A 27994-nucleotide genomic window follows, 5' to 3' on the forward strand; every position below is an offset into this window, starting at 1 on the left:
CAAGGGTCTGGGGGCCCGCAGAGCCGTGGGGGAGCGGAGGGGGAGCCAGGGCCGGGCAGCCAGTGCGGAGAAGGGGCCCTGAGTAGGTAAGCCTGGCGTGGGCTGCAGCCTGGGTGGGGGCGGAGGCCGAGTGGACTTTTTCCTGCTGGGGGAGCAAGGGGGCTCAGCTGTCAGTGCAGATGTTTTTGGAAGCCCCTCATTTACATGCAAATAATGAGTGAATCACCAGCACCAGGGCGGCCAGGAAAACTGCTTGGCAGCTCAGGGGCTGGTCCCAGCCTAGGAATCCTGCTGCCTGCCTTCCCGAGAGTGAGAGCAGGGAGAGCGCTCCGGCTTGGAGGAGCCTCTCGCCCCGCGTGAGTGCTCTGTGCAGAGCCAGGTTGACCACAGGCCCGTGCGTGGGGGCAGAGCGTTCAGAGCCCGGCCTTTCCGGGTCCTTCACAGGTGGCTCTGGCCCCCCGGGGTGAAGGTCACTGGGCTCACTGAGCAAACCTTAGGGAGCTAAGTCACGATCTGGGGTCCTCCAGAGAAAGGGATTGCAGCCGCTGCTGTCATTGAACGTGCAGCGTGCTGGGGAAGCCAGGATGTCCCCTAAAGGGACGACGAGGAACAAGGTGTCTGTGCAAGAGTAGATGGCAGAGCCAAGGGGCAGCATGAGGCGTGTGCCCTTGGGAGGAGAGACGGGTAGGGCTGAGGCAAGTGCACGGCCTCCCTGGAGCGGTGGGCTTAGCCCCGACCTTCCAGGATGGGGAGAAGTTAGCTGGGCAGAGGCTCTAGGAACAGGCGTGTTAGCCTGGGCAGTCAGGGCAGCGTGAGCAAAAGTGGTCGCAATCCAGGCAAGGAACTGGGGGTCAAAGGGCGTGAGGACCCCTGGGTCCAGGGGCTGGTGCCCTTGTTCTGGGGCCCACAGTTCCTCCGGCACCTGCTGCTGGCAGAGGGGTGTGGACGCGTGATGAGTGCAGTGAGGGCCTCGGAGCCAAACCACGGAGGCCGCTCAGTGAACCACCTTTCCTTCTGATTCCCAGAAACCCCACCCCCTGGCTACCTGAGCGAAGATGGAGAGACCAGTGACCACCAGATGAACCACAGCATGGACGCAGGTCAGTCCTAACCCTGAGTGCCTGCCCTCCCCGCCCCTTGCCTCTCCCCCTCTATCCCGCCTTTGTGGAGCAGCCCCTGTGTGCCTGGTTATGTGCCGGGCGCTGGGGGGGAGAGGAGGGGCCTGAGCTGCTCTCAGTTTTAAGGAAGACAACTGGCAGTTACCGTGCCATCTCCTGTATGCCCTGATGGGGGACACCTGTGGCATTGGGCCCCAGGGAGGCCCACCTGCCCCAGCCTGGGGAGGCGGTGTCGGGGGTGGGCAAGTACCTTACCGCATAGGTCTCTCTTGAGTCTTGGAGCCGGTGGGTGTTGGCCAAGCCATGAGGGCAGGCGAAGGATATGCCAGGCAGAGTCATGGCAGGTGGGTGTGAGGGGGTGTGGGCGGGACAGCCCGGTGCATTCCGGGGTGGCGAGTGCCCAGCGTGGCTGGAAAGTGGGGACGAGGCAGGAAGACCATCATCATTCAAGGCTTCAAGTGTGGCCGGGAGTCACTTCAGGCTTCACGCAGAGTCTGTGCCCCACTGAGACGTTGCTGGCAGTGGGGTGGTGGGTGGGCTCGAGCACCGACACAGTTCAGGAGAGCCCGAGTCCTCCAGGAGGCAGGGTCCTCGCCGGTGGAAGCCCCCGAAGCATCTATTTTTGTGCAGGGACCAAACACGATCTGTGTATTCCTGCCACGAGGGCCCCAGCCCAGTTGTCTCCAGCCACATCTCCAGATGTTCCCGCGTCATTTGTCATGGGACCAAATTGGCTCCAAACCAGAGGCTCCTTGAATTGAACCCCAGCTGCCACATGGAACGTACACCGTGTTGCGTGTGGCTGGGCGAGGAGGAGGGGGAGGGAGGAGGGGGGAGCCGAGCAGATGTTCCCTCCCAATGGTAGGGGCGTGCCTGGTGCACAGGGAGCCGCTACCTGCAGCAGAGCCCCCCGCCCTGCACACGGCCCCAGACGGGCTGTGCAGATCCAGAAAGAAGCACGAGGGAGACGTGCCCGTTCGTCGTAAACACAGTTGCTCCATGCCCAGCCGGGTGTCGTGGCACCTGGGGGTCTAGCGCACGGCCCGCGAGGGGGTGGCCTGAACCCGCTGGCATGCGTCGACGGCCTCCTGCGCTGAGGCCAGCAGCCGCTTCGGGCTCGCAGCTCCGAAGAGCTGGCGTGGGAAGAGGTGGGCCCAGCAGCATCTCTTCAGATGCTGCACTGCTCTTCTCGCTCTTTCTCTCCCCTCCTTGCTGTCCCTTCTTTGTGGAATGATGACTGTTGCTTGAGAAAGAGAGAGAGAGTCTGAGTACAGAATGTGCAGCCAGCCGCGCCCCCTCCTCGGCTCTCCACCCGCCCCCCACCTCCCCTTCCCTCCTTTCTGCCCCGTTCTCGCTGTCCCCTCGTCGTTTTCCCTCTCCTCCCATCAGTGGACCTGCAGGGCCCTGTGTGGACATCCGTGATCTGTCAGTCATAGACATGGGGCTTTAGGGACTTTAGGGACTTTAGGGACCCCCCCCTCCCCCAGCCAGTGGGTGGATGGGTGGGGGTCTCCAGCTTCCCCTCTCTTCTTGACTCAAAGTTGTCCATTTGGAAACCAGTCAAGTTGCTGTCCCGGCAGCTGAGATGTGACAGTGTCCTAATTGGGGTCCAAGGACCACCTTGTCTGGCCCTGTGTGCCCCCCAGACACACACCACATGCCCTTCCAGGCCAGGCCTTCGCGGACCCTCTTGTGATTTGGGTTGCCACAAAACGGGAAACCAGCATGTATTGAGCGCCTGCTGTGTGCAGTCACGGTGCAGTCACTTGTATATGCTCGACCACACTTCACGCCTACAAATCACACAATAGATGGTCGTATCCCCGTCTTATACCTGAGAAGGGGAAGAAAAAAATCAAGGCTCCGAGAGGTTAGACCACTTTGCTAAAATCCCGTAGCTGACACTGCTGTCACCCAGCCGGACTCCAGGGCGGTCGGGGAGCCCTTACGCTCCAGGACTCTTCGACCTCCCCTGGTGGATGGGGCTCTGGGGGAGCAGAGAAGCCCATGGCTCATGCCTCACCCCAGGGAGGTTGGAGCTGAGCTGGGGAGCAGGAACAGACCCGCACGAATAGCCCACGGCACCTGCGTGGGGGGCCCGAAGGGGGGGCGTGCACCCCACGGGGCTGTGACTGCAGAAGGGCTCCGCGGCCCCTGGGGCAGGGACGGGATGAGCCCCGCATTTCCAAAGGCCGAGGCTGCGCTTCTCTCTGGGAGTGCGGGCTGGACGGGAGGTGGGGGGCAGGGGGATCGGTAGCTTGGGCTCCAGGCCTCGGGCAGCACGTCCTGCGTCTTCAGGCAGCAGAGGTGCAGCCTTCCTGAGGCAGCTCGAGCATCCCGAGACCCGGGGAAGGGGCCAGATTGGGGTTCCGGGCCAGGTGGGCAGCTGCAGCCCTCTCTGTGCTGCTGGCGGCCTCGGAGCGAGGCTGGGGTGAGGGCCGTCCCTGCCGGGGCGTTTTCCTGGGGGCTCTGTACCCTGTGCCACGGGCTCTGGTGGGGCCCTCACCCCATCGGGTTCCGGGGACCCCTCTGAGGTGGTCTGCTCATGCCTTCGTCCCACGGGTAAAACCTGGGACCCAGGGAGGGAGGGTCAAGCAAGGACACGGCGTCGGGGCTCCTGCAGGGCCTTGGAGGCTCAGCTCAGGGTTTTCTTCCTGCTGCGTTGAGCTGCCCCATCTTGAGGCAAGCGTTCAGTAATTTGGCTCTCTGAGCCAAGAATGTTCTCTTCGTTCTCACAACTGTGTCTCATCCCGCAGGTTCTCCAAACCTCTCCCCGAATCCGATGTCCCCAGCACACAATAATTTGGGTAAGTATCTCCTCATCTATGGGACTGTCACCCCCTCTAGCTGCAGCGCTGGCTGGTGGCCCGTGAGGGGAGGGGACCCTGACTGCGAGGCCCCGCTCCATCAGCTCAGCTCAGCCTGTCAGGTTTCTGGTTACAGTGATTCTGGGGTCACCCACAGAACAGAGTAACCTAAGAGCAGCGGTGGCAGGAATAAGGCGACCATGTGCCGGGTTTGTATTTCCCCTGGGTGGCAGTCAGACGTGAGTGAATGAAAATCCCCCAAACCTTGTGCTCAGGAGCCGAGAATCTGTGGTCAGCCAAGCATACGTGTGTGGTTTGATGCAAAGCCACGGGCGGCAGTGCGGACTCCAGCCCCCTGACTTTGGTCGACTGGTTTCAAGATACACTTACTTGGATTTTATCTGAGTATTTCGTCTTATAATGATGTACTTTTTATTTGAAACAGCAGGATGCAGGGAAATCGGGGCGGAGAGGGAAAGCACAATTGCCCATCATCTCCCCGCCCGCCCACGCTGTTGTATCACGGTCCTTCTGATGCTTGCACATCAGGCGTGTGTATTTTGTGCCTTGCCAGTGGAGATCACAGGGTCCATCCATTCTTTTCATTCTTGTTATTTTGGAAATGCATTTCCATATTTAGACGCCTCCTCTCTCATCCTGTCTCATGATGTTTTGGAGCAGCTGGCCCACGTCTCCGTGGCCATCCCTTCGGCCGTTGGACTTCCAGGTCGGTTGTTGTGAGATTGGCTTCTGTGCTCCAGGAGTGGGGTCTGCAGAAACGCTCTGAACAAATGAAACATCCATTCCATTCTTATTGAGGGGATTTTTTTTTTTTTCTAACGTGCTGGTCTGGTAGTTTTAGAAAAATGTGAGTTTGATTTCATTTTGGCCTTTACTGCTGGGCTTTGATTTGTGGCTCAGGAAAAGAAAGAGTTAATACCCAAGCTCTGTGAATCAGTGGGGGTGGGGGGTGGAGGGCGAGGTGGGGGGGAGCCTGGTTTTTATTCCCAGTTGCTCCCAGTCCTTGACTGATAGCATCAGATGAAGAAAAGCATTTAGAACATTGGGAGATGCCTGAGACCGCTTTCATACAGACTGACAAGTGGGCAGTGTGAAAATGTGACTTTGGGCGAATCTGTTCTAACATCTTTGTAAAATAATATCGCTGTGAGTGTTGGGCTTTGCAGAGGGAAGGTCACATTCCTGACGTGAAAGGACCGATTGAGTTATTAAAAACAAACTCTGAAGGCTAGAAGCTGTGTTAACACTTGAGAAATTAAGGCCAAGACTGTGAGCTTGACTCCGAGTTCCCAGCTTTTGAGGTCAGCTGGCTTAGATTTAATTTGGGGGCCCTTTTTACTACCCACCTCCACCCCCGCCCCATGGCCAAGGCAGCCCTGTCGTCGGTCGGTCGGTCGACAGACTCTGGAACAAAGCCCTTGCCTTTGAAGCCATGCTGCCTGACTCAGTGGTTCCAAATGAAAGTTGTCCCACGTGGTTGCTTGCTGTGGTTTCCCTTCTAGATTGTGTGGACCAGGGTGACAGGATGGTTTTTGAACATGGACCTGGGGCAGAAGTGTCCCATTGACTCAATCCTCCCTCCCTGCTGCCCTGGTCCTCAGGCCCCTTATCTGAGGGTTGAGAATTCTTAGGTCACTTCTCCAAAGGAAGGAATAGCCCCCAAGCCTGGTAGTGCGGAGTAGGGGCCAGTCTGCTGGGAACACCTGAACAGGAGAACGAGTCAACTGATGGGTCGGGGTTCAGATTCCTCCCTGCCTGCAGGGCCCCAGTACCTCCCACCTTCACCCATTCAAGACTATCAGCTTCATCCCTACCTAGACAAATCTTACAGACTCCTGGCATCCTAGCTGGAAGGGGCCGGATGACAGTGACGATGGTGGCAAACATTCCTTGAGAACTTACTGTTTACTGAGTGTTGCACAGGGCACTTTGCGTGTGTTAACCAGTGTCCTTAACCACTTGTAAGATAACAGTATTACAATGTTTCAGTCTCCTGATTAGGAAGCCAAAAAACAAGACTAGTTACCTAATTCCTGCCAACTCACACAGTTAGGAAAAGGGGAAGCTCTGAATCCCGGCCTCCGGGATCCAGATTACATGCTTCCATCTGCTCCCATCACTTAAACCAGCTCCCCCATCACCACCTCCTTCTCAGAACAAAGCTCCAGGACGCTTACTGACTTGTAGCTGAGGGCAGTTGTCAGGTTGAGGACCCTGGGTGGGAGCTCTGCCGACCAGCCTGTGTCTTCCTCCCTCATTGGTTCCCCAGGTGTTTCTCCCAGTCAGTGAGTGTGAGTCCAGGTGGGGGGGTGGGGGGGGCGGGGGTTGAAGGGGAATGAATGATGCTGTGGCCTTGGGGATCAATATGGGGATCAATAAGGCAGGACTAAATGTAATTTTAAAACAATTTTAAAACTGGGTGCAGTTGAAGTAGGCGGAGAGGCCAAGGAAGCAGTGGTGGCATTCCAGTGGGGACATGCCTCCAGACTTGCCAGTGTCCCTGTTTCATTCATTCAGTCAACTTCACTGTGTTTCCTAGTCGGTACTGACCCTGGGGATCCACGTGACCACTCACGGTCTTACGGGCGGGCGGGAGGTATCTGCGTCCCCACTGCGATGCACTGTGCCAGGGGTGCAGGCGTAAGACAAACCATATAGGCCGAGGAGGAAAGTGCCAGATGGGGTAGGAAAGACGACAGAGTTGTGGTGACATGTGTGAGTTGCACCCAGCAGGACAGGTGGGACGCTGTGAGGCTGAGAAGAAGGGAAGGACATCACAGATAGAGGGAAGGGCATGAAAGGCCAGGGCAAGCTCAGAGGAGAGCTTGGTGGTATAGTTGGTTGGGATGAGGAGCCAGATGGGGCTGCCAAGGCTGTGGGGCACTGAGAAAAGAGCCCTGAAGGCCATACTTTAGTGATTCCCTTCTTGCCTACAAAAAAAGTCATTGGCCGGGGCGGGGAGGGGGTTGTTATCTGATGACAGCTTCATAAAGATGAATCTGGCCACTTTATAGAGGTAAAGGTCTAGAGGAAATGGCTGGTGGCCAAACCCCACTACCCTCCCCCATAAATCAAAAAAAAAAAAAACAAAAAAACCCACCTTAGGAAGCTGTTTTGGAGAGATGGTGGCAGGGCCGGGAGGGGCACTGAGAGAGGGCGGCGGGCCTGAATCCGCGGGCTCTTATTGTCAGCCAGCCTTAACTGGGAAGCTGCGGAGGCGGGACACCCAGGAGCTGGGATGGGCTGGAGTGGGAAGGTGCCTGTGGCCATCAGGACAGAGGTTGGGTCTTGCTGCGCACACTTGGGAGCTGTTAGCCTGTGGGCAGCCTTTCCCAAAGTGGGCTCAGGGGGACAGGGTGTTGTCATCACCTGAGTTTGGAAAGCCTTGTGCCGTAGCCTCTGAGCAGTCCTTTGCCCGTGGATCTGCTGGAACGCTTTGCTCTTACAACCTGCCGACCATCTGTGGGACTGCTCCCCGGAAACGCTGACAAAGGTTCGGCTGAATCCTGGGAGTGGATGAATTGCGAGAGGGAAACCCAGCTCAAGAAGGAAAGAAGGCCGGAGAGGGGCTGCCTCGGCAGCAGGGAGGGAGGTGGAAAAGGCTGAAGGTCAGGGTAAGGCCGGGCCCCCGCAGCGAGAGCGGAGGGAGGCCAGTGGGCAGGGGGGCAGGAGAAGCCCCAAGATGACATCGGGAGTTCGGGCACTGTCTGAGCACTTATGGGGGGTGGGTGGAGGTCAGTCAGTGGTATGCACGGGGCAAATACAAGTCAGGATGACAACAGAGCAGGATGGGACATCTCAGGACATCGGATTATTTCCTGCAAAGAAATGATGCAGGGAGAGAGAGAACAGGACGTCTGGTTCGTTCCTCATTTCCTTCCCACTCCAGGCAAGAGGAGGAGGCTCCTGCCACAGCGAGGCCCCTTCTGGCGCTGGGACGTGGGGCAGGGCCCTGATGAGTGACTGGGGGCCAGCTCAGCTCCTTGTCACAGGCCGGCTCCGGGGAGACCCGGCAGCTGTGTCCTGCAGCGACGGGATGCGAGCAGGTGACGAGCCTGTTGTTACACATCGTGCTGGTGCTCGATGAGTCACCTGGGCTTTCCTAAGCGACCAGGTCAAGGATTGGACCAAATGGAGGGGAAGGAAGAGGGAAGTGGAAGGAGGAAAAAGAGAGTGAGCGGGACGCTGCCAGTGAGTAAGTTGTCGCTGCTTTAGCGTGGGACACCGGGGAGGAGCCCTGGCCTGGGAGAAGCGGCCGGAGCGCCCGGGGCTGCAGGGAGTGATGGGCTCCAGCGCGGCCCGTGGAGAAGGTACCTTCCTGTCCTGCCAGGCGCCGGGGCGGGGGGCGGGGCAGCAGGAGGGCCACCAGCTCTTCCTGGAGGACCACGGGCTCTGGGGCCCGGCCTTACCTTGTTCCAGCATCTGCCGCTGCTGCACGAAGCTTTTGCTCCGGCCTCATCAGGCACTGATCCTCTGTAAGCTTAAGAAATCACGGGGATCCCCGGGGGGCTCTGCGGTTTAGTGCCTGCCTTTGGCCCAGGGTATGATCCTGGGGTCCTGGAATCGAGTCCCACATCGGGCTCCCTGCATGGAGCCTGCTTCTCCCTCTGCCTGTGTCTCTGCCTCTCTCTCTCTCTCATGAATAAGTAAATAAGGTCTTTTTAAAAAAAAAAGGAAAAAAGAAATCATAGGCGTCGCAGTGGCAGGGAGGTAGCCGCCGGCCGGAGGCCCTGGCCCCCCGACTTCGCCTCTGGTCTCGGCTGCAGGAAGGTGGTCCGAGGCTGAACGGGCGCGGGCTTCCCCCTGCACACGTCATCTTACAGGTTGGAATTGGTGCACTGGGCGCGGGGACCCGGCCGTCCTGGGCCAGCAGGTGCCATCCCCGGGGATGCCACTGGCTCAGTCGCGAGGGCCACGATGCACAGAGCGAACAGGGGCCGGTTGACAGCCGCACGAGCTGGGGCTGGGAGGTCGAGTCCGGGCGGATGAGGGGCAGGCGGGCCAGGCAGCCAGGGATGAGCCCCGGGGCTGAGCGAGGACCGTGAGGCTTCGTGGGGACTGGTGTGCAGGACAGGAGGTCACGCTGCCTTCCACAGGTGGGGAGGACCCCGACCAAGGCAGTTCGTTCCTGTTCTGACCTTTAGCCTTTGCGGCTTCGGTGCTTCGCCCGCTCCCTGCTTTCGATTCATAGTAGAAAGTTAATTTCCCCCTTCTGTCGCCCCTCCTTTTCCTTTACCGGATTTGGATCTCTCGCACATGTTTTTAATAGGCATCCCTTAATCCAAGTATTGCCTTCTGGGTTTTATTCTGTTTTCTTTTCCTTAAACAAAACAGAAAGTCTATGCCAGCTTGGAATCGGCCTTAAAACTGAAGCCAGCCAGTGCCGTTAGGCTGGCAGGGGGCCAGGCACGAATTCGGTGCCCCACGCCACTCGAGAAGTCTGGCCGGTAACACACTGGTGGGGGCAGGGGGCTGCGCCTGTGGGGAGCTGGAGGTTCCTGCGTCTCCGACACCTCTGCTCTGGGAAGAGAGATTAGCACAGACTCAGGGGTCGGGCCGGGAGCAGGGAGCAGGGCTGTTTGCAGGGGCGGCTTTGGGCACATGCCACCGTCTGCCACTCCAGGTGCGTTGAGTCTTTGGCCCGGAGAAGCGGAACCACCGCGAGGGAGGCAAGTCCCCTTAGCCCTGTAGAGTCGTCCTCCCGGACGGGCCTCCGAGTGGCATGTTTGCACGTCCTTTTCAAGAAGCAACCTTACGCACAGTCGCTTCTGCGTTTGTTGGAAAACTCTTGAAATTAAGGCTGGCTGGCTTGATGGATGTGGGAGGAGATTGCCACCTGTGACAGATTTAAGATTTGCTATCAGGACAAGCATCGATTCCCCTGCAGAACTTGTAAGCATTGTTTGTCCACAACCAGATAACAATTCATGTTCCCTTTTTGCCTTGTCTGCTGGGAAGCTCAGAGTCAAGCTGAGTGCTTTCTCAGTAGCTATAACCTCGTGGTTACCCTGTTTATAATATTTTCCTTTCCAGGGTCCTGACTTTTTTTTTTTTTTTTCCCTTGTACTTAACCGTGGTGTGGGTAAGTGAGTGGGGGAAAAAAAAAACCATGAGGACATATATGCTGTTTAAAAACAGGTTGCCATTCAAGGCAGAACCCAGAGGTGGTGACCATATGTTCTCATCTGCAGCTCCTCTTGCAGAAGAATCTTGAGGAAGCAGCTGAGAGGTGCCTGGAGGGGCAGAGGTAAAGGCAGGGCTAGGTTTTAGGTGTTTGCGGAGAATAGTGAGTACGTGGCAGGGGGCACTGCCCCGGGTGGGTCCTGCTTCTGAACACAGGCCAGCTCATCCAAACAGCTCTCTGTAAAATGGTACCCGTCAGACTTTGCCTTGGCCTGACTGCACTGTTACCCCCCACCCTCCCCCACCAGCATCTCCTTAATTACGTGTCAGGCTCCCAAGTCCAGCGTTTTCCACCACGCTGTCCAGTGTGTATCTGCAAGTTGCAGGGATGTTTGGATAAGGGCTCAGATCTGCTTGGGGGGCCTCCTGGGCGAGGACCCCAAGCACGCCTCTGCTTCTGAGATGCCTCAAAGCCCACAGTTCCCCAGAGTGGTTCTGGCACCGTGTTACCCGATGGGTGGCCTGTGGCTTTTCTTTTGATGGGTAGGCTGTGCCAGTGTTCCTGGGAGCCAAGCGCTCGCTCTCCTGTCTGGACGAAGCCCAGGGGGTGCTGGAAGGCTTTATAATTTGGGGTGAGGACTCTGTTCTGTACTTTGCCGGGGAAGCCAGGGCCCGCACAGATCAGCCGCAGCTGCCTCTTCAGGCTGACCCACGCCAGATGCACAGTGACCCAGATGGTTCGTGCTAGATGTCTTCCAGTAAAGCTGCAGTCGCTGCCCAGACCAGGAACGTCCACGCAGCAGGGTCAGCAGAGCCTGCCCCCGGGCAGTGGTGGTCACCAGTCCTTGCTCAGCGCCTCTTGGCTCTGACCCGTTGCCCGACCCCTTTGAGTACGTGGATTACGCTTGGATTTCTTGGGCTTTTTCTTCCTTTTTTTTCTTTTTTAGGGTTTCCAAAGCAACATAGCTCACATTTTAGTGACCACATTGTTTAGAATATAGCTTATCTCATTGGAATGTCGAAGCATCGAGCAAAGCCAGAGCCGGATGTGGCCCATGTGGCTCTGCTGAACCTCGGGCACAGGCCACTGGGCGCTCCTGCCCCGTCACTCCGCCCTCCTCCATTAAAAGTAGCCTCGGTCCCCTGCCTTCCCTCCTCTAATGTCGCTCTATCCTGGGAAGAGAGGAAAGGAGTGAGGATGCTTTTCCTCCCTCCCCTGCAGTGGAGGCCGCTTCAGGAGCAGGATGGACTCAGGTTCACGTACGTGCTCAGCTCTGGTTGTCAGCACCACTTACTGGGTGCTTGAGGCGAGCCCAGCACCTCCTCTGATGTCTCCTGGGCCCTCCGCAGACAGCGTCCTACCCTCCTCTTTGGGTCCCCCCCCCGCCCCAGTGGCTGCAGGGACAGATGTGGATGCTGACACTCGGAGCTGTTCGGGTCGCTCACGGCCACACAGCTGGTCAGTGCCCAAGCCGAGAGCGCATCCCAGGCCACCTGGCCTTCGAGCTTGCGCTCCTGACCTGGATAAGCCTCTAAGGCGGTGGTTTTCATCCAGGGGCTATTTTGCCCCTTCACAGACAGCTGGCGATATCTGGAGCCATTTGTCACTGTCACGGCTTGGGAGGGGGAGACAGAGGTGTGCTGTTGGCACTTCGTGGGTAGACACCGACCAGGGGTGCAAGCAAGCGGCCCTTGATGCCCAGGATTCCAGGCAGAGACTTCATTGACCCAAGATGAGGTGAGGAGCCGGGTCTAGGTGTCCCTGGCCTCCCTCCAGTTGACACTTTCTGGGGGTGTGTGCTGAGCACAGGGATGTTCCCGGTCTGCATTTCATCACACATGTGGTAGGCGTTTTCTCCGCCCTTAGAAGGATTGTGGGCACAGACCCCACAAGTAGATCTGGGCCCTCAGCCCTGCAGGCCCCTCCTAGAACAGCTTCTGATTTTTTTTTTTTTGTTTTGCTTGTGCTTCACGCACCTCCAGACCCTGTAGAGAAGAGTTCCCAGGGGGCTCTCACTCCAGGAGGTGGCGCGCAGGCGGGAGCAGGGGTCTCCAGCCAGTGCTGAGGCCCGGCCCGGGGAGCCCTCTGTCCCTCGCACCAGCTCCCAGACGCACCCTGAGTAAGCGGCCGCTCCAAATACGTTGAAGAGCCAGAGCGATGGTCAGGCCAGAGGAGGGAGAAGGGGCAGGAGCCTCCCTGGCTCTCCAAGGAGGGATTCGAGTAGTCTGCGAATGAGGCGATACCCCAGCCAGGGTGCCGGGGAGTCCTGTTAGGACGCCGTGGCCCTGATGCCAGGGAGGAAGGCTGGGAGCCGGGCCCAGGGCTGAGTTCAGACCTGCCGAGGTGTCAGATGAGGCGGGAGGAGGGCCGGGTGCCTGGGCAGGTGTGGGCCAGAGTGACCGGAGGTGACAGGAGGGCTAGGGGGTCCCAGGAAAGGTGATGTGGGGTCACATGAGGGGAAACCTCTATTTCAGGGGTTCCCAAATCTTATTAAAAAGAGCCACTGGGGCAGCCTGGGTGGCTCAGTGGTTTAGCGCTTGCCTTCAGCCCAGGGCCTGATCCTGGGGTCCTGGGACCGAGTCCCACGTCGGGCTCCCTGCAGGGAGCCTGCTTCTCCTTCTGCCTGTGTCTCTGCCTCTCTCTGTCTTTCATGAATAAATAAAATCTTAAAAAAAAAAAAAAAAAAAAAAGGTGGCTTCAGCACAAACAAGGCCAGCCAGGCAGGGCAGGGCCGGTATGAGCTAACACGAAATCAAAGTGGCCAGCTCGTGGAAGGCCTTTCCAAACGCGAGAGTACTTTATCACGTTGGGTCCTGAAAGTTTAACACAAGGCACGAGGGCGGGGATCGTACCACCCTCCGGGAGGTCCCCAGCCGTCTTACGAAGCATCCAGGGGACCTCGTTGAGGAGCAGGTGACCGGGGGGGCCTGACCCAGTAGCCTGGCCTGTCTCCCCAGACCTGCAGCCTGTCACCTACTGCGAGCCGGCCTTCTGGTGCTCCATCTCCTACTACGAGCTGAACCAGCGCGTGGGGGAGACCTTCCACGCCTCGCAGCCCTCCATGACGGTGGACGGCTTCACCGACCCCTCCAACTCGGAGCGCTTCTGCCTCGGCCTGCTCTCCAACGTCAACAGGAACGCGGCCGTGGAGCTCACGCGGAGGCACATCGGTAAGGGCGTCTCCCCATCCACCCCCCACCCCCCTACCCCGTGGCCCCAGCAGCCTCCTGCCGGGACGTGGGGAGAGGGCCCGCTCCCCCAGCCAGCCCCCAAACTCTGTATCGCCCTGTTTAGGGGCCAGACCGGGAGAGTTCACGTGGCTTGGTCAGTCCCATTTCCCAAACATGGATTAAGTCTGAAGATGTGAAAGCCACCGAGGAAAACGCTCATTTAAGGGGGCGAGATGGGCAATCTAGGAGAAGGGCAATACATGCAAGTCTTTTGATAAAAGTACCCCTACGGTACTGATAGGTGGGGAGGCAGGCGGTGTCCGTCCTACACGGGTGATCTTTTGTTAACTTCATACGCGATTATTCTGGGCTGCCTGAACAGCACTGGTGCTAACATGCTGCCTCCCAACACCCAGGACAGAGTAGAAGACCACGTCGTTTAGGGAAGAGGAAGGGGTGTGTGTCACTGGGGTTGCTCATAAAAGTATCATGCTAAGGATATTCATAATTTTGTGATCCCCAGTCCCTCAGAAGGCCATGGGGATGGTGACATAGGTATTCTCGGCCCAGAGCCCCCCAGGGGTTGGTCTGAAGGGCTCCAGGGCACACTGAGGAGCTGGGCAGCGCAGCAGGAAGTCTGGTCCTCGGTAAACCGGAGCACCCTGGATCTTGTTCATATTAGATGAGGAAGAGTTCATTTGAAGAGAGGGTTTTTATAGTTAAAAAAAAAAAAATTGGAATTTTCCAAAGTTTGGAAGCCGTGGGTTGGGGCCTGTGGGCTCATTCTCCAGGGAATAACCTGATACCCGGGGAAGAGCAGAGCCTTGCAGAGTCCGCCACACAGTGAGTGTGACAGCCGGTGACAAGCAGCGCCCTGCCACCGAGCTTGCAGCCTCCCCGTGTGTCTTACTTTTTAAAAGATACTGATCCTGGGTGGCATACATAGGTGTTCACTTATGCTCTTCTGTATTTTAAAAATAACATTTCAAAGATTACCCAAACCCGAACACATTTCTGTTCTTCTGGTCTGGGTGTCCCCATCTCTACCTCTGCTTCTGCTCTTGACGGACATGACACGGTGGCCCCTCCACGTCACTCCGCGTCTGCCAGCACCCCGCCTGTCCGTGGCACTCCAAGGAGAACGGGGTGGTGGGGCCGTAGTGAGACCAGGAGGCAGGAGAATACCCAGTGGCCCCCTGGTTTCTCTCCCACTTGACGTCGTGCCTGTAAAATCTGGCTCCTTTTTCCAGCCCTCTGGGCCTCTTCCCCAGAAGCGGCAACAGAGGCCTTCCCGTGCAGAAGAAGAGAACATCCCCTGGCTGAGGCGAGGACTCAGAGTGTTTACGTAACTGCTTGCTTGGATTGCAGAGCCAATTTAAAAATAATTTCTGTCCATCTGGAATGGATTTAAGAGATGAAGGAAAAGTGAATGATATAAACCTATGGAATGTTTTAGAAAAATGCACCGAGGGGAGAGAGGTACAGGGGGTGGCATTAAGCCATCCCTGTCGGGAAGGGCTCCTGGGATGCCTCGGGAGGAGCCCCGCAGGTCTGCTGAACGGGTTTCTGTAGTAGTAGCAGTAGTAACCGCTCACGCTCCGCGGGCACGCGCTGTGTGTGGCACAGCCACCCGAGGAGGTACGTCTTATTACCACCCCATCTTCCAGATGAAGAAACTGAGGCTCAGAGGCGGAGGGCCTTGGTAGCGGCCGCTGTCTAGTCCGTGGCGGGGCACGTCCTGGAGAGTTGCCCCGTGCCCTTTCCTTCCGCTCGTCATCTGCTCCCTCCAGCGTTAGGAACCCCACGTTGTCACCCGCCCACCCCCCGCCAGTGTCCCCTGCGTGGGTTTAAGCGTGGGCTCTGGGTCCTGTTGGTCTGGTGAGGCTGGCCCCCTTGGCAGGAGGCCCTGGGGCCGGGGCGCCCGGGTCCAGCCTGACCCCCTGTCTCTAGGGCGAGGCGTGCGGCTGTACTACATCGGCGGGGAGGTCTTCGCAGAGTGCCTCAGCGACAGTGCCATCTTTGTCCAGTCTCCCAACTGCAACCAGCGCTACGGCTGGCACCCGGCCACCGTCTGCAAGATCCCCCCAGGTACGAGCGCTTACCCGCCTGCGTGCCACGGCGCGTGCCTGCGATGCCGGGAGCTGCTTTCCTTTCTCCTCCTCCTGTGTCGCCAGCCTGGAGGTGCTTCACTTGGGGTTTCTCTGGGTCTTCCTGCCTGTGTTCTCCTTGACCCTCCAGGGAGCAGCCTCTGATGGATCTGCCTTTGATCCAGGGGTACCTGCTTGTTGCCTTGCGTGCACAGATGCTCAGGCATTGTGCTTCCTTCCTTCGTGCCACCAACTCGCACAGCATGTGGGCTCTGTGCCAGGTGCTTGAGGGAGGCGGAGGGGTTCAGGAAGCCCTGCTGCTGTCCCCGCAGACCTTACAGCCCAGCTGAGTGTACCAGACAAAGACACAAATGGGCTTAATACAAAGGGGTCCTGAGCACCAGGCAAGCAGCACAGACGAGGTGCTCTTGGATCCAGGCACAAAGAACTCCTTTAGCTGCTGGGACGGATCAGGGAAGACCTCGTGGAGAGGGCTTCGGGCATTGAAGGCTGGTTGGCATTAGGCACAGGGGGGCTGTGGGGTGGGGACCCTGAGGGCATTCCAAGCGGGGGGGATGATATGGGCAAAAGCCCAGAGGTCACGGAGAGTAGGGCACGTTTGGGTGGCACTCTGGCTGGGGAAGGCCATGTAAGAGATGGGAAATGTCTAGAAAGCACGATGGGGCCAGGCCACAGAAGGGCACGAGAAAGCTTTGCTTCTGTTCTGGGGGACCTCTTGGAGGTTTTCTGAGCGGAGCTGATGATTCCCACCTGTGCCCCAAGAAAGGGTATTGAGCTGCACCCCAGAGGGTGGCTGGATAGGGCCACGGCTGCGCAGCAACACGGGTGGGGACTGATCCCATCTAGGCCTCCTGACTTAGAAAACCAAGGCTGGGAGCGCCGGCCGAGCCCCCTGCTCACAGGCACGCAGCCCCGGCCGCGCTGCTCTCAGAACGTGGGCTGTGCCCGGCTGGTACTGAGGGCCACATGTTTTCTTGTCTCGGTGGCAGATGGATAGCAGGGTGATGGGCTTTGGGGCAGGGTCAGCTTAAGCATGCAGAAGGTCCGGAACAACGGTGCCCCGCGGTTTCAGTGCATTGTGGTCGTGTCTGCAGAGCACATCTGTCTCTCTGCTCTCGCTTATTAGTTCTCTCCAGGCATCCTGGCTCCTTAGGTGAGGAGACAGGTTCAGAGAGGTGAAGCCAGCTGCCCAGAGGCACACAGCTGGTGAGTGGCTGAGCTGGGATGAGCCTTAGGACTGTGTGACTGCCGAGTCCAGTGCTCCTGTGCTCCTTGGCTCCGCTGGGAGCCAGGGCCCACTTGCTGCCCTTTGTCACCACACTTCCCCTTGGAGAGAATGAGAACCGGAAGCTCTGATGTATTCCTGGCTTGTTGTGGCCGCTCCCTTCCCCCCCACCTTTTTGGGGAGGGCCGAGTTGGCTGTGGTGGGGCTCATTAGCGCATAGAGGGACCTTCGAGGCCAGCCTCCCATCTGACAAAGGAGACACAGGTTTACAAACAGAGAGCGCCGGGTCCAGTCCCACAGCAAGATTAATTAAGAGTCCAGTGCTGGCCTGTTACTAAACGCCACCTTAGCTCACCTTTTGGGTATTTCTAGCATGTGCTGTTGTCTTTATTTTTTCTGATTGATACATTCCTGGCACTTGGGTGGTAGGATTTCAGGAGATTTATTATAAACTTTATTTGTGCCTGTCTCTGGTTTTACTGCCTGGAGGGTTAGACACACATCTTCACTTTGCTGCGAATGTCACCCTGACCCAGCCGTGTGCCCAAAGGCCAAAGTGTGGCCCCAGTCATTTGCTCCTTCCTGGTCTCAGGTGGATTCACCAGGCAAGCCTGGGACCCTCTGCTGAGCCTCCTGTGGGAGCGACAAGCTGCATGGCCCTTCACCTGGCCTGTTTCTACTGGCACTCCTTCTATCTCATGTCAAGGGCTCCTGTTCCCCGGGTGGCCAGCCATGCCCTACACAGCCATGGGCGTTCTGGCTTGGGTCCATAGAGTCCTGCCTTGGCCCTTTTGCCCAGGGCAAGGCCCAGCTCTCCAAACCATCACTCTTATTCTTGGTAGCCCACTTTACAGTTTTCCTCAGCATTCCCTGGCTCTGGGAGCTAGAGCTTACAGGCCGGTGTTTGATCCGCCCCGTGCGTCAGCAGCACCTCTCCCTTGAGGTGGGGATGGCATCAAGGGCAGGGACCAAGGGGGCATGTCCCTAGCATGGTGCCAAGTGGGGAGTGTGTGGCCAGTGCATGGAATAACCGCGTGCCACTTGAACCGTGTGAGTTATGCCATTCTGGATGACCCAGGGGTGGCTTCAGCCAGGAGTGGGGCACTGGACGCACATGCCTCTGTCCCCATGAGCACGGTTTTTGTTCTCTTGGCAGGGTGCAACCTGAAGATCTTCAACAACCAGGAGTTTGCCGCCCTCCTGGCTCAATCCGTCAACCAGGGCTTCGAGGCGGTCTACCAGTTGACGCGGATGTGTACCATCCGCATGAGCTTCGTCAAAGGCTGGGGAGCAGAATACAGGTCAGATCTGGGTGCCACATACCACGGGGACCCAACTGCACATGACCCAGACAGCAGAGCAGGGGCTCCTCAGAGTTGAGCTAGGCCACCCACACTGCAGAGAGCAGGGGCCAAGGGTCAGAGGCCACGGCCTGGCAGGCCATGAGGGCCTGAGCCACCTAGATAAGGAAGAGCCGGGCACTGTTTGCCCAGCACTTCAGTTTCTCAAGCATCGTAAACAGACATGCTCCAGTTCTTCCTCACCATGTCCCTGGGTGGGGATGCTGGCATCACCCCCTGTGCATGGACGAGGGGACCGAGGCCCAGGGAGGGAAAGTGACTTGCCTGAAGTCACATCATTCGTGAAAAAACTGAGCCCAGAAATTGGGCCTCTTGGCTGCTTCCTCATTGTTCATTTTGGGCAGATGGTTTTAGGATGTCCATCTCCAGGGACTTAAGTCTTCATCCCATTGTTCTTCCCTCCTCTGGGGCTCTGCCTTTGACTCGGGGGACCCTGGGGGTCTAGGGTATTAAAACAGAGAGGCAGATGGGAGATTTGGGTAGTCATTAAAAAATGAAGGTTATTTGCCGAGAAAGGTTTTTCTCAGAATTTCAATACTGGTTTAAACATGGCAATGGTCGGGTCCACCTGGTCTGCTCTGTTGTCTCAGACCATTCTAGTTTAGGTTTAGGGAATCCAGTCCCTTTTCCTCCCCCAGCTAGACAGGGGTGTGCGAGGGCCAGGGCCATGTGCCCCTCTGGCCCCACGCTCCCCCTGCCCAGCCCCCCGCTCCTGTGGCAGACGCAGAGGTGCCCACACGTCAGCTGGGGCCAGCGCCTTGCAAGTGACTCCCCTCTTCTCTTCATTTTTCCAGATGTTTGGAATCCATTTTGTTTTGTAGTCATTCTGCACCCAGGCCAAACCCATTTCAATATTGGCACTGGGCCACTGTTTATAATGAAATCCAGATGAGCATGACTTATGGAAAGTCAGATTCTCATTAGAGGATTTCGGTCCGTGAAGTCCTCTTCTATTTATTTTAGCTGCTGTTCCCTGGATCTGCCCCACGGGGCCAGGGAACACAGCACCTTGGTCTGTGGGGTCTCCATGACATCCACGGTGAGTGACCCACTGACCAGTCAAAGTGGTCAAGCCTGGAGGGTTAGCTCAGGAGCTTACGGCCCAGCGACCATAGCTGGAGGAGATGGGCCCAGGCCTGAAGGCCCAGCCCGAGAGAGATTTTAGCCCACCTTTTAGCCCTGGCTGAAAGCATTAATGGGATAAGAGTGAAAAGTTACAAAATTAATATTTTTCCTTTGGTGGGGAAGGGAACAGTATTTTTCCTTTAGTGGGGAAGTGGCAAAGACCCAGAGAGAGGTCTTTCTGCTCTTCCTACACCCAGACTTGAGTCCAGAGACTCCTCAGGCACCTCAGGTCAGAGAGGTACCCCACAGGCCCATTGCTAAACCTCCACTTGGGCGAAGCGTAGGCCACAAGAGGAGGGCGGTGGCCTCAGGCTAGCAGCCCTCGACCTGGCGCAGCACCGTGGCCCTGCAGTTCTGAGTGCTGGGAAGAGGCCCCTCGGTGGCGGAAGCCTTTCCCTAGGGGCACTGTGTCACCACGCGGGACGCATACTGCCAGCACATCAGGTCCTGTGCGGCCCACCACGTCACCGCCACCTGGCAGCCCTGCAGAGTGGCCTAGCGGGCGGGTGCGGCCCCTTCCCAGAACAGTCTTGCCCTCCTTCCGCCTCTTGGGCCAAAGAGAATAAGGTTTCATCCCTCCTGTGAGATGGCCCAAAGTGGGGAGGGCCCCGGGCCCAGGCCTCTCACCTCCAGCTGGCACCAGCGCCTCCGGCCTCAGCAGATAGCCTTTGGGAGCTCGCCTGCGGCGCTGCGTCATCAACCAGCCTGAATTTAGACAAAGTGCTTTGGGGAAAAGAAACGTGTGGTGTGCCTTGGTTTTTTCCAGTAATTGTTCCATGGCTCGCTCTGCTCGTAAGATTTTCCAAAATAAGGCCATAGATGGGAATTATATCAGCACATGGGGAACTGATGGCATGTGGGCTCTGTCGGCACTGTGCAAAAAACACCCCTCAATCAGACAGACCTACGTCATCATGGCCTGCTGGGACTGGATCCGGGGCTGGAGATGGGCTGCCCATCCAGGACAGATGGGACCCTAGGGAGACCTTTGCTCAGGCCGGAAGTTCTTCACTGGGAGGCCTGTCACAGAAATGGGATGGTGGGGGGGGGGGGCGCAAGTGGGACACCCTAGAATTTGCCTTACACGTTTAACCCTTGAAGGGCTACCTCCTTCCCCAGCAAGAGAACCTGATTTACTCAAGGTTCTTCCTGGAGGAGTTTGGTCCAGTGGTCTTAGCCCATTATTGAGACCTCTGGAGCAGGGGCTAGCGAGGCGCCATGGACCTACCTCTGACTCTGGGAAGAAGACCCTCACCGAAGCAGGAAAAGGTGTTCTGACTTGTATGTGTGTCCTTCTGGACATTTCTGAAGTCTTCCACCCCACCCCTGTCCCTCTGTCTTGCAGGAGACAGACAGTGACCAGCACCCCCTGCTGGATCGAGCTGCACCTGAACGGGCCCTTGCAGTGGCTTGACAAGGTCCTCACCCAGATGGGTTCCCCGAGCATCCGCTGTTCCAGTGTGTCTTAGAGACGCTGGGTGTGAAGGGGGAGGGTGGGGGGGAGGGTGGGCTTGGGGGGGAAAGGCCGTGCAGGAGGTGGAGGAAATTGGAACTCAACTCACTATTGTCAATGAAGAAGAAATTTTTCTTCCTCCATCAAAGCGGCGCCGACCTGTTTTCCAAAACATAAAAGCAAACCCAGAGATGGATTTTATGAACAGCTGTGTCTGCTGAACACATCTGCCCTTTGGCCCCAATTTGAAGGGCAAGAAATGGCTTCTGCTCTGGTGGCTTGAGCAAACAGGTAGTAGTTCACCACCTGCCCCCCCGCCAGCCCCCTTCTGTTTTAATGACAGCAATCTAGGATGTCACTGTCCAGCAGGATATGGCCCTCGGCTCCAGACTGGAGTGTGAAGCTCACCTTGGGTGTTCTAGGTGGGGTGGAGCCTGCAAGGGCATGAGCAAACCTCAGGCCCAGCCCTCTGCCACTTTTAACGAACACTTCAACTGAGCATTCCTGAGCCCCAGCCTTCCAGCAGACCTTGCACCCCAGGAGCGGGGCTGACTGGGGCTGGGGAGGCGGGCTCATCTGTCTCCTCTCCTCGCAGAGCAGACTGATAAGTGTGAGCCAGTGCATTCAGAACATGCGCACAGGGACAGTGGGGAAAGCTGGTGAGACACCTCCTCTCTTACATTTGTCCTTTCTCAACTTCAAACGGTTGGGAGATCTGCTGAGGCTCGGCGCTTATGCAATGTATAGTTTATCTTCTTGTGTTAATCTCAGAGATTGGAATTACGTGAAGTAGTCACATGAAGCAGGAGGCAGCTGTCGCATCACAGCATCTGAGCTAAGGCAGCATGACATGGCGTGGGTCTCCAGTCATCTGTAAGAGCTCACTTGCTATTCTTACGCATCCAGCTATCTTGGTTTACCTAGTCAGTTGCATTAATTAAATGAGCTTGATCAGTATGCTCGTTTAAACGTTTATTTTATATTAAAAAAAAAAATCCTGGGTTTGGCACACTGATTGGGAAGCCCGTGTCGGGGGGCCCAGCAACCTCTCTCTCAAGGTGAAGCTTTTCCAAGTTTTGTTGAGAAGACACCTGCCAGCACCTCTGGGAACTGAAATCAACAGAAGCAAATTCACCAGGAGGGAAAAATCGCAGGCCAATGCAGGCCAATGAAAAGGGCTACTAAATTTTTTTTACACTTTTGAAAATTGCAGGCTTGGTGCAGAGGTCTGCTGTCTTTCCCCTGGGACGTAAGATTATCTAGCTCATGGCAGAGGATCATCAGTGACAACTCTAGCAGCTATATTGTGTATAAGAAGTACTGCTCCCAGTGGTAATTAGCGAGGAAACTATTATAAATTATTTCAACTGGAAAAAAAAAGCCCTCCTTTTCTACTGGCCTTTTGCAGGATCCAGCAGACAGAGTTGCCCCTTGCAATTGGTACTTTATCCCTTGTTGCTGTTTTTTGTATGAAATGACTTTATCCCATCTTTTTGCATGGATTTCTACCAGGAAAAGTAAAGGGATTTCCTATGGAAGTCCTGTCTTCTTCCAGGTGAAGGGGAGAAAGTATGTACTTTGGGCAGGTCTGTATCTCAAATGTGATGATGTTTCTGATGCCTTATGGAGATGTTGGGGCTTTCTGATGCCTCCCCGACAGGATCCTAATGCCTCTGCAGCTCTAGCTGTATGGTTTCCAGGTAGGAGAGCTGCTCTCCATGCTCCCTAAGGACACAGGAAGAGATGGGAGGAGCACCTTGCCAGACCTATATGCTTATCTTTTCACGGGGCTGTTGACACAGAACCGAGACACCATGCAACTCCTCTCTACCTGAGAGGATCAAATACCGCGGGTCCGAAGTTTGCCTGCTGTGAAATGATCTGTGGACTGCTGCTTCCAGGAAGCCACCTGAACCTCTTGGATGTGCGTTCCCGCTCCTGGTCAGGTCTGAGACTCGTGGTGTATTCCAGCGTGACCTCTGCTCGTGCAATCGTTATGCCCTCCCTAAAAGCCACGGCAGCAGTGTCTGCGGGCCTGCATTCTCCATCGGCTTCCTGATCCTGAGGCCTTCCTGGGGCACACAGTTGTCCTCCAGTTACTTGGGAACCAGCTTCAGGTACAGCACAGTTTGGGCGATCCAGTGGCTGCGCTCGGACAGTGTCTCAGGACCCCCGATGCTCAGAGCTGAAGGCTACTTTTAGGAGGCATGACGTTTTAGTTTTGTGTTTCTCCAGAAGCCGCCTTGGCCCCTCTCCTTTCCAGACTAGACCCCTGGAGGAGGAGGTGAAAGTGTAGGTAAGCCCACCTCTGGAAGTTCAGTCATACCTAGAGGTGAGGACAGGCTGTCCTTCCCATCCTCAAGGCTGCAGCGGTGTGTTGAGGCTTGTGTAACATCAGTGTCCTTCATTCAAGTCACAAAGCTTGTTTTCTTAGTTTGAAAATCCTGTTGAATGAATGGCATTTCCACGTTAAAAAAGAGCTTTCTAAAGAACAGTTGATGGGGTAGAGAGAAAATAGGGCCATCTAAGGAGGGGAGGGGTGTTGGAGAGCAGTTTGAAGTAGTTGTCCGGGCTCCCTCCCTGCCTCCCCCAGGAGCCGGCTTCTGTTCTCTTCCCTTTCCTCCCCCACCCTCCCCTTCCTAACTTTAGTAACTTAGGGCCTTCCAGCACAAGCAAAGTAGGTAGCTGCCCCAGCGGGTTCGGGTTACAGGCCTGTGCTGGAACATCATCTCAGTTGGCCACCTTCCTGGCGGGCTGTGGACGAGCTGACATTTTGAGACAAGCCTAGAGTCAGGAGCAGGGACTTTGACTCTTCTCTGAGGAAGCACACACATGAGGGCAAGGCTGCTGGCAGACTTTCCCGTCATCCTCATGTTGTCTGTGTGTTTTTTTTATTGACCGTGGTGATTAATTTTTTAAAAAATCATTAATGTATTGGAATGAGCTATAGCACGTATCTTGTGCTTAGTTTCTTTTCTCCATCTTCCCTTGGCTTCCTAGAGTTTGGACGTATTCCAGGGCTAAATGCTTTTACTCAACTGCAGGAACAGGCTTTAAGTGGTGTGTGCGTGTCGCACATGCATGTATGTAGTCTGGGGAGAAGGCAGGTAGGGTTTCGCTCCGGGTCCCCAGCTGCCCTTCCTGAGGCACCGTGACTGTCTCTGCAGGGCCAGAGCTCACCTGAGGCCCCTCTCTGTCGTCCTGAAGAAGGATGAGGAAGGAAGAGCAATCTGGGGACAGTTCACAGGCCGGTTTCCAAGGGGGTTACCGGTAGCAAGAGCGGGTGTGATTGTAGTTCTATGCCCCAAGAGCTCCATGTGTTGTCCCCACTTTACTGGAAGAAAACCTCAACACAGCTGCGCTGTACCGTTTTTCTTTTTGTGGCATGAATGTTCCCTTCTAGATCATCCTTTTGAGGAGGATCAACTGCTTCTCAAGAGGGTGGGGAAGCAAAACATGTACACAAGAGGGTATGGTTCCAACCAGAAGAGGAGGAGTCTGATGGAAGGGTGGCAGTCCGTGGGGAGATGACGCCGCGCAGGCAACTGTCCAGAAACACAGCTCTCCCATCAACTCGCCTACCGTGTAAACTGGATTGAGAAACTCGCTCAGTGATTCTGTAATTGATTCTTTTTTTTTTTTTTTTTTTAATGCTGAAGTAATGTACACTCTAGCACTCTGGTGTTTTTATATTTATGTAATAATTTCTTAAAACTGTTCAAGACAGAGAACTATTTAATTTTTTGGAGAAAGTTGGAAAGCAAAGGTCTCTCCTCCCCAGGGCCGTGGCTGGGAAGAGTCTGGGGCACAGCCAGGTGTGAAGGCTGGTGGAGGGCGCAGTGGCCCAGCAGCCAAAGCCACCACCCTGGGCTGACTAAACACGTGGCAGCCTGAGTCGCCTGTACGCCCTTTCCCAGGGGGGTGCGGGGGGGAGGTCTCCGAACCCAGCCCCTCTCCCTCCTGAGCGGTGAGAACTTCACCCAGAGGGCTGGAGCCAGAGCCACCTGCCCTTCTTCACTCACCTCTCCCTGCTGCTGTGGCAACTCGGCTGTTCCAGACTCTGTGGTGGTGTTGACATGGGCAGGGGGGGCGGAATGTGGAGGATGGTGATTACCTTCACTTCTCAGCCAGCCTGACCTTTAATACCTTTGTAAAAAGCATGTACGTATTTATAGTGTTTTAGATTTTTCTAACTTTTGTATCTTAAGAGCAGAGCACCTGTTTAAACATTGTACCCCTGTTAAAGATCTGTGTCCTCGCTCTCTTTTCCCTGAAAGTGCCCATCTAATAAACTTTTCATTGAAAAGCTCCTGTGCCGGGAGCGCAGTCTCTTCTTGCTGGGGGAGGGAGGGGAGCCCCGAAGGGTACCAGGGGCTTCAGAAATGCCCCCAGCCCCCCTTCTGCCCCACCCAGCCTCTCTCACTTTCCCAGGGTACCACGAGGGCCAGCCTGTCCTCCCGTGCCTGCAGGAGCCTGGGGCTCAGCCCAGGAGAGGTCAGAAGTTTCACCCTGGGTACATCTCCCTTGCTTCCCACAGCTGCCCCACACCCACCCCCTTGTTGCCACCCCTGCGTTGGCACCAGTTGCTTGCCGAAGACCTTCAAGCAGGGGAAGTGAGTGGCACCAGATTCATCCTCCCATAGGCACTGAGGTAGTTTCAAGCCACATCAATAAGTAGGTTTTCACATTTTGCAGCTCTGAGGTGTTTGTCCGTGCCCATGAAAACTCCCCAAGGAGAAACACTACTTGGTTGAATTTTCACTTACCCCAGATAATGTGGATTAAGAAATAAGATTATAATCCTTTAGCCAGGCTCCTTCTATGCGTTTTCCTGCTAAGGAATGCCATAAACACCTTCCCTACCAGGAGGGAAGCCTATCTCCTCGGGCTGGCCCGTCTGGACCTGGAGATTTGGCCCCTACAGCCTGTATCAAATTCCGACCTTCGGAATTACTAGTTCTACCCTTCTGTCCCTATCTTCCCTAAGGTTTTAGCCTGCATTTCTCAGCAAATGACTCAAATCATGCCTCTAACCTAATCGGTTCCTTCAGATCCACGATTTTAAATTCCAGCTGCCTAGCAAACGAGATCCAAACCACAACAGCCCCAACCCAAATCATCTTTCTCAAGCTGGCACCCTGCAGACTCCCAATTTTTATCAGTGGCCTGTTCCTCTCCCCTATCGTCCAAGTCCCGAGTGGTTCGATACCTTTCTCTCCTGTGCTCTCTATCCCCTCCCTTTCAGAAGGGCCCCACTCCCCAGAGGTCCTGGCTCTCCCTGGCCCTCTCATGCCATCTTCTCTTTTTCTTGGGCTTGTGCCTACTTCTTCCGGGTCGGTGTTCCTAGACCACTGCATGCACTTGACATTCCTTCCTGAGTGACCTCATCTCCCCGCATGATTTCAAGCCACATTGATGCTAATGACTCCCAAGTCAGTATTTATAGCCCAGACATCAATCCTAAGTTTCAGACTTGTATCCAACAGCCTACTGGCTACTGGTGCGTGGAGGTGCCACAGTACCTCAAAACTCAACAACTATAAAAAGGGAATTCATCATTGCCCTCATTAAACCACCTCCCTCTCCTCTGGCCTGACAGCCCTGCACTCCTTCACTCCCACATCCACCCAGTCCTGCTCGTCCTCTCTCCCGGCCCTACACTTCGGGTCCTTCGCACTCAGACACCTGCACCAGCTCCCCAACAGCTCCCAGCCTCTGCCTGCTTTCCATGAAATGCATCATCCACACTGCCCTGTGACCCTCATAACTTTAGATGCCCCCCACCTGGGCCCCAGCACACGCTCTCAAGCCTTTTCACGGACCACTGGGCTCTCCTCACTTGGCCCCTATCTGGCCGTCACAGCTCACTGTTTCAGTCTGCAGCCCAGCAATCAACGGGCGGTGTAGTTCCTTACATACTCCTCTCCATGATGACAAGCCCTCCTCCCCAGTCCGTGCTCACTGCCCCTGGGCCTGCCTGACACCCCAGCAGGTCACCTGAGAACTTTCATGAATGCTGAGACTCAGGTCAGACAACTCTAGGAAGCCTTTCACAGATGTATCGCCAGTCCACCCAACTGTGTGGTAATTGTGTGTTTTCCCCTCGAGGCTCGGAGTTCCTGGAGAGCAGCACTTACAGCTTATTCTTGTACTCCTGCCTTCTTCGGGCCACCATTTTTTGCTGAATAAATGAATCAGTTAGTGTCTCTATCTAGCAGGTTCTACCTCAGAAATATCTTTTATGTCTGCTTCCCTGTGCCCCCCTACACGTGCTTGAAGGAATGCCCCCAAAATACAGTTCTGATTACTGCTTATCACAGCTGTCCTAACGTTCTGTCCCCTTCTAGTCCAAGGATGGCACGCAGCAGAATTACCACCACTCCGTTTATCCACGGCAGAAAGCAGGAGTCCCGGTACTCAGTCTGTTCTCAAGCCTCAGAATCCTCAACACAGCTCTCAGGCAGATCGCGCTAATCAATTAGTTTTGGCTACTACTGCTGCCAGATTTCCCAGGAATGTAATTCTGGTTGGATGCCCTTTCCACTCTAAACCCCTTGGGGGGATCCCTGGGTGGCGCAGCGGTTTGGCGCCTGCCTTTGGCCCAGGGCGCGGTCCTGGAGACCCGGAATCAAATCCCACGTCGGGCTCCCGGTGCATGGAGCCTGCTTCTCCCTCTGCCTGTGTCTCTGCCTCTCTCTCTCTCTCACTGTGTGCCTATCATAAATAAATAAAAGTTTTAAAAAAAAATAAAAAAAATAAAAAAATAAACCCCTTGGGCTCCTTGATTCCCTCTTGAGTAGGCAGGGGCTCCACGAAGTAGTATTTCAAGGTTTTCTCCAAATTCAGAGAATTTGCCTTATTTGCCACCGTTTCTCTAACTGGCCTATGTGGGTTTTCCCAACATAACCCCTTGCTTTCTCTCCATACCTCTGTCCATGCTGCAACTTCCACTAAGAATTTCCTGCCTCTATTCACCCATCTGCCCCAATTCATACCCTAGCCCCTGGCCCAATTTAGGCCTCAACTTCTTCAAAGTCAGTGGGTCTCCAAGCTTGGGCCCTGGCCAGTAGCTTTAGTAACCACCCTGGCTGGTAGAAACATACTTACGTAGGCCCTGCTTGGACCCTACTGGACCAGAAACTCCGGGGTGGGGCCCTGCTGGGCTCAAGGTTGAGAAGACCGCTCCAAGATGTACTCTCTGCTCTCCCCAGCCCACTCCGCTTGCTCCTTCCTGCAGCAACTGAGGGTTCACAGCACCTCACCTGCGGCCTCGCATCCTACCTCTGTGGCTTGTCTTGCTCCCCCCTCCACCCCCGTCACCTGGCTAGGACAAGGAACTTCCAGAGAAAAGCTGCATCCTTACCCACATGTGCTCTGCTACACATGGAACAGCCTGGTACCAAGAAGGTTCACAATTAGTGCTGGACCCTGAATCCAGTTCTGGCTCTCACCTGGGTAAAGGAACATGTGACAGTTGCTCTC

At 56.0% G+C, this 27994-nt stretch overlaps 1 protein-coding gene and 1 long non-coding RNA gene across 7 annotated transcripts in view; one reads left to right on the forward strand and one right to left on the reverse strand.

Annotated features, from left to right (window-relative positions):
- SMAD3 (SMAD family member 3) overlaps positions 1 to 20555 on the forward strand; it is a 114662-nt gene extending 94107 nt beyond the window's left edge. For 2 of the 3 annotated variants that reach the window (XM_025472396.3, XM_035708683.2), the window contains exons 4-9: positions 1026 to 1100; positions 3875 to 3925; positions 13028 to 13240; positions 15191 to 15328; positions 17730 to 17874; positions 20405 to 20555. In XM_025472396.3, coding sequence (XP_025328181.1) covers positions 1026 to 1100; positions 3875 to 3925; positions 13028 to 13240; positions 15191 to 15328; positions 17730 to 17874; positions 20405 to 20528 — 746 coding nt within the window. In that variant the 3' untranslated portion in view covers positions 20529 to 20555. Of the gene's footprint in view, positions 1 to 39; positions 87 to 1025; positions 1101 to 3874; positions 3926 to 13027; positions 13241 to 15190; positions 15329 to 17729; positions 17875 to 20404 lie in introns of those variants that run through there. The other variant, XM_025472397.3, reaches the window with a different exon arrangement.
- Positions 4341 to 12746, reverse strand: LOC112675713 (uncharacterized). Of its 4 annotated transcripts, none has more exons than XR_003146021.3 (4): positions 8356 to 12746; positions 7316 to 7452; positions 7047 to 7206; positions 4341 to 4708 (listed from the first exon to the last, which is right to left on the reverse strand). It is a non-coding gene; the product is annotated as an uncharacterized LOC112675713 (long non-coding RNA). The 4 variants fall into 4 exon arrangements; XR_007407475.1 differs by lacking the exon at positions 8356 to 12746 and adding an exon at positions 6497 to 6700 and having other exon boundaries at positions 7316 to 8349; XR_007407473.1 differs by lacking the exon at positions 8356 to 12746 and having other exon boundaries at positions 7316 to 8349.
- Positions 20556 to 27994: the final 7439 nt, after the last annotated feature.

This window comes from Canis lupus, chromosome 30 (genome assembly GCF_003254725.2).
Source record: "Canis lupus dingo isolate Sandy chromosome 30, ASM325472v2, whole genome shotgun sequence".
NCBI classification, from domain to species: Eukaryota; Metazoa; Chordata; class Mammalia; order Carnivora; family Canidae; genus Canis; species Canis lupus.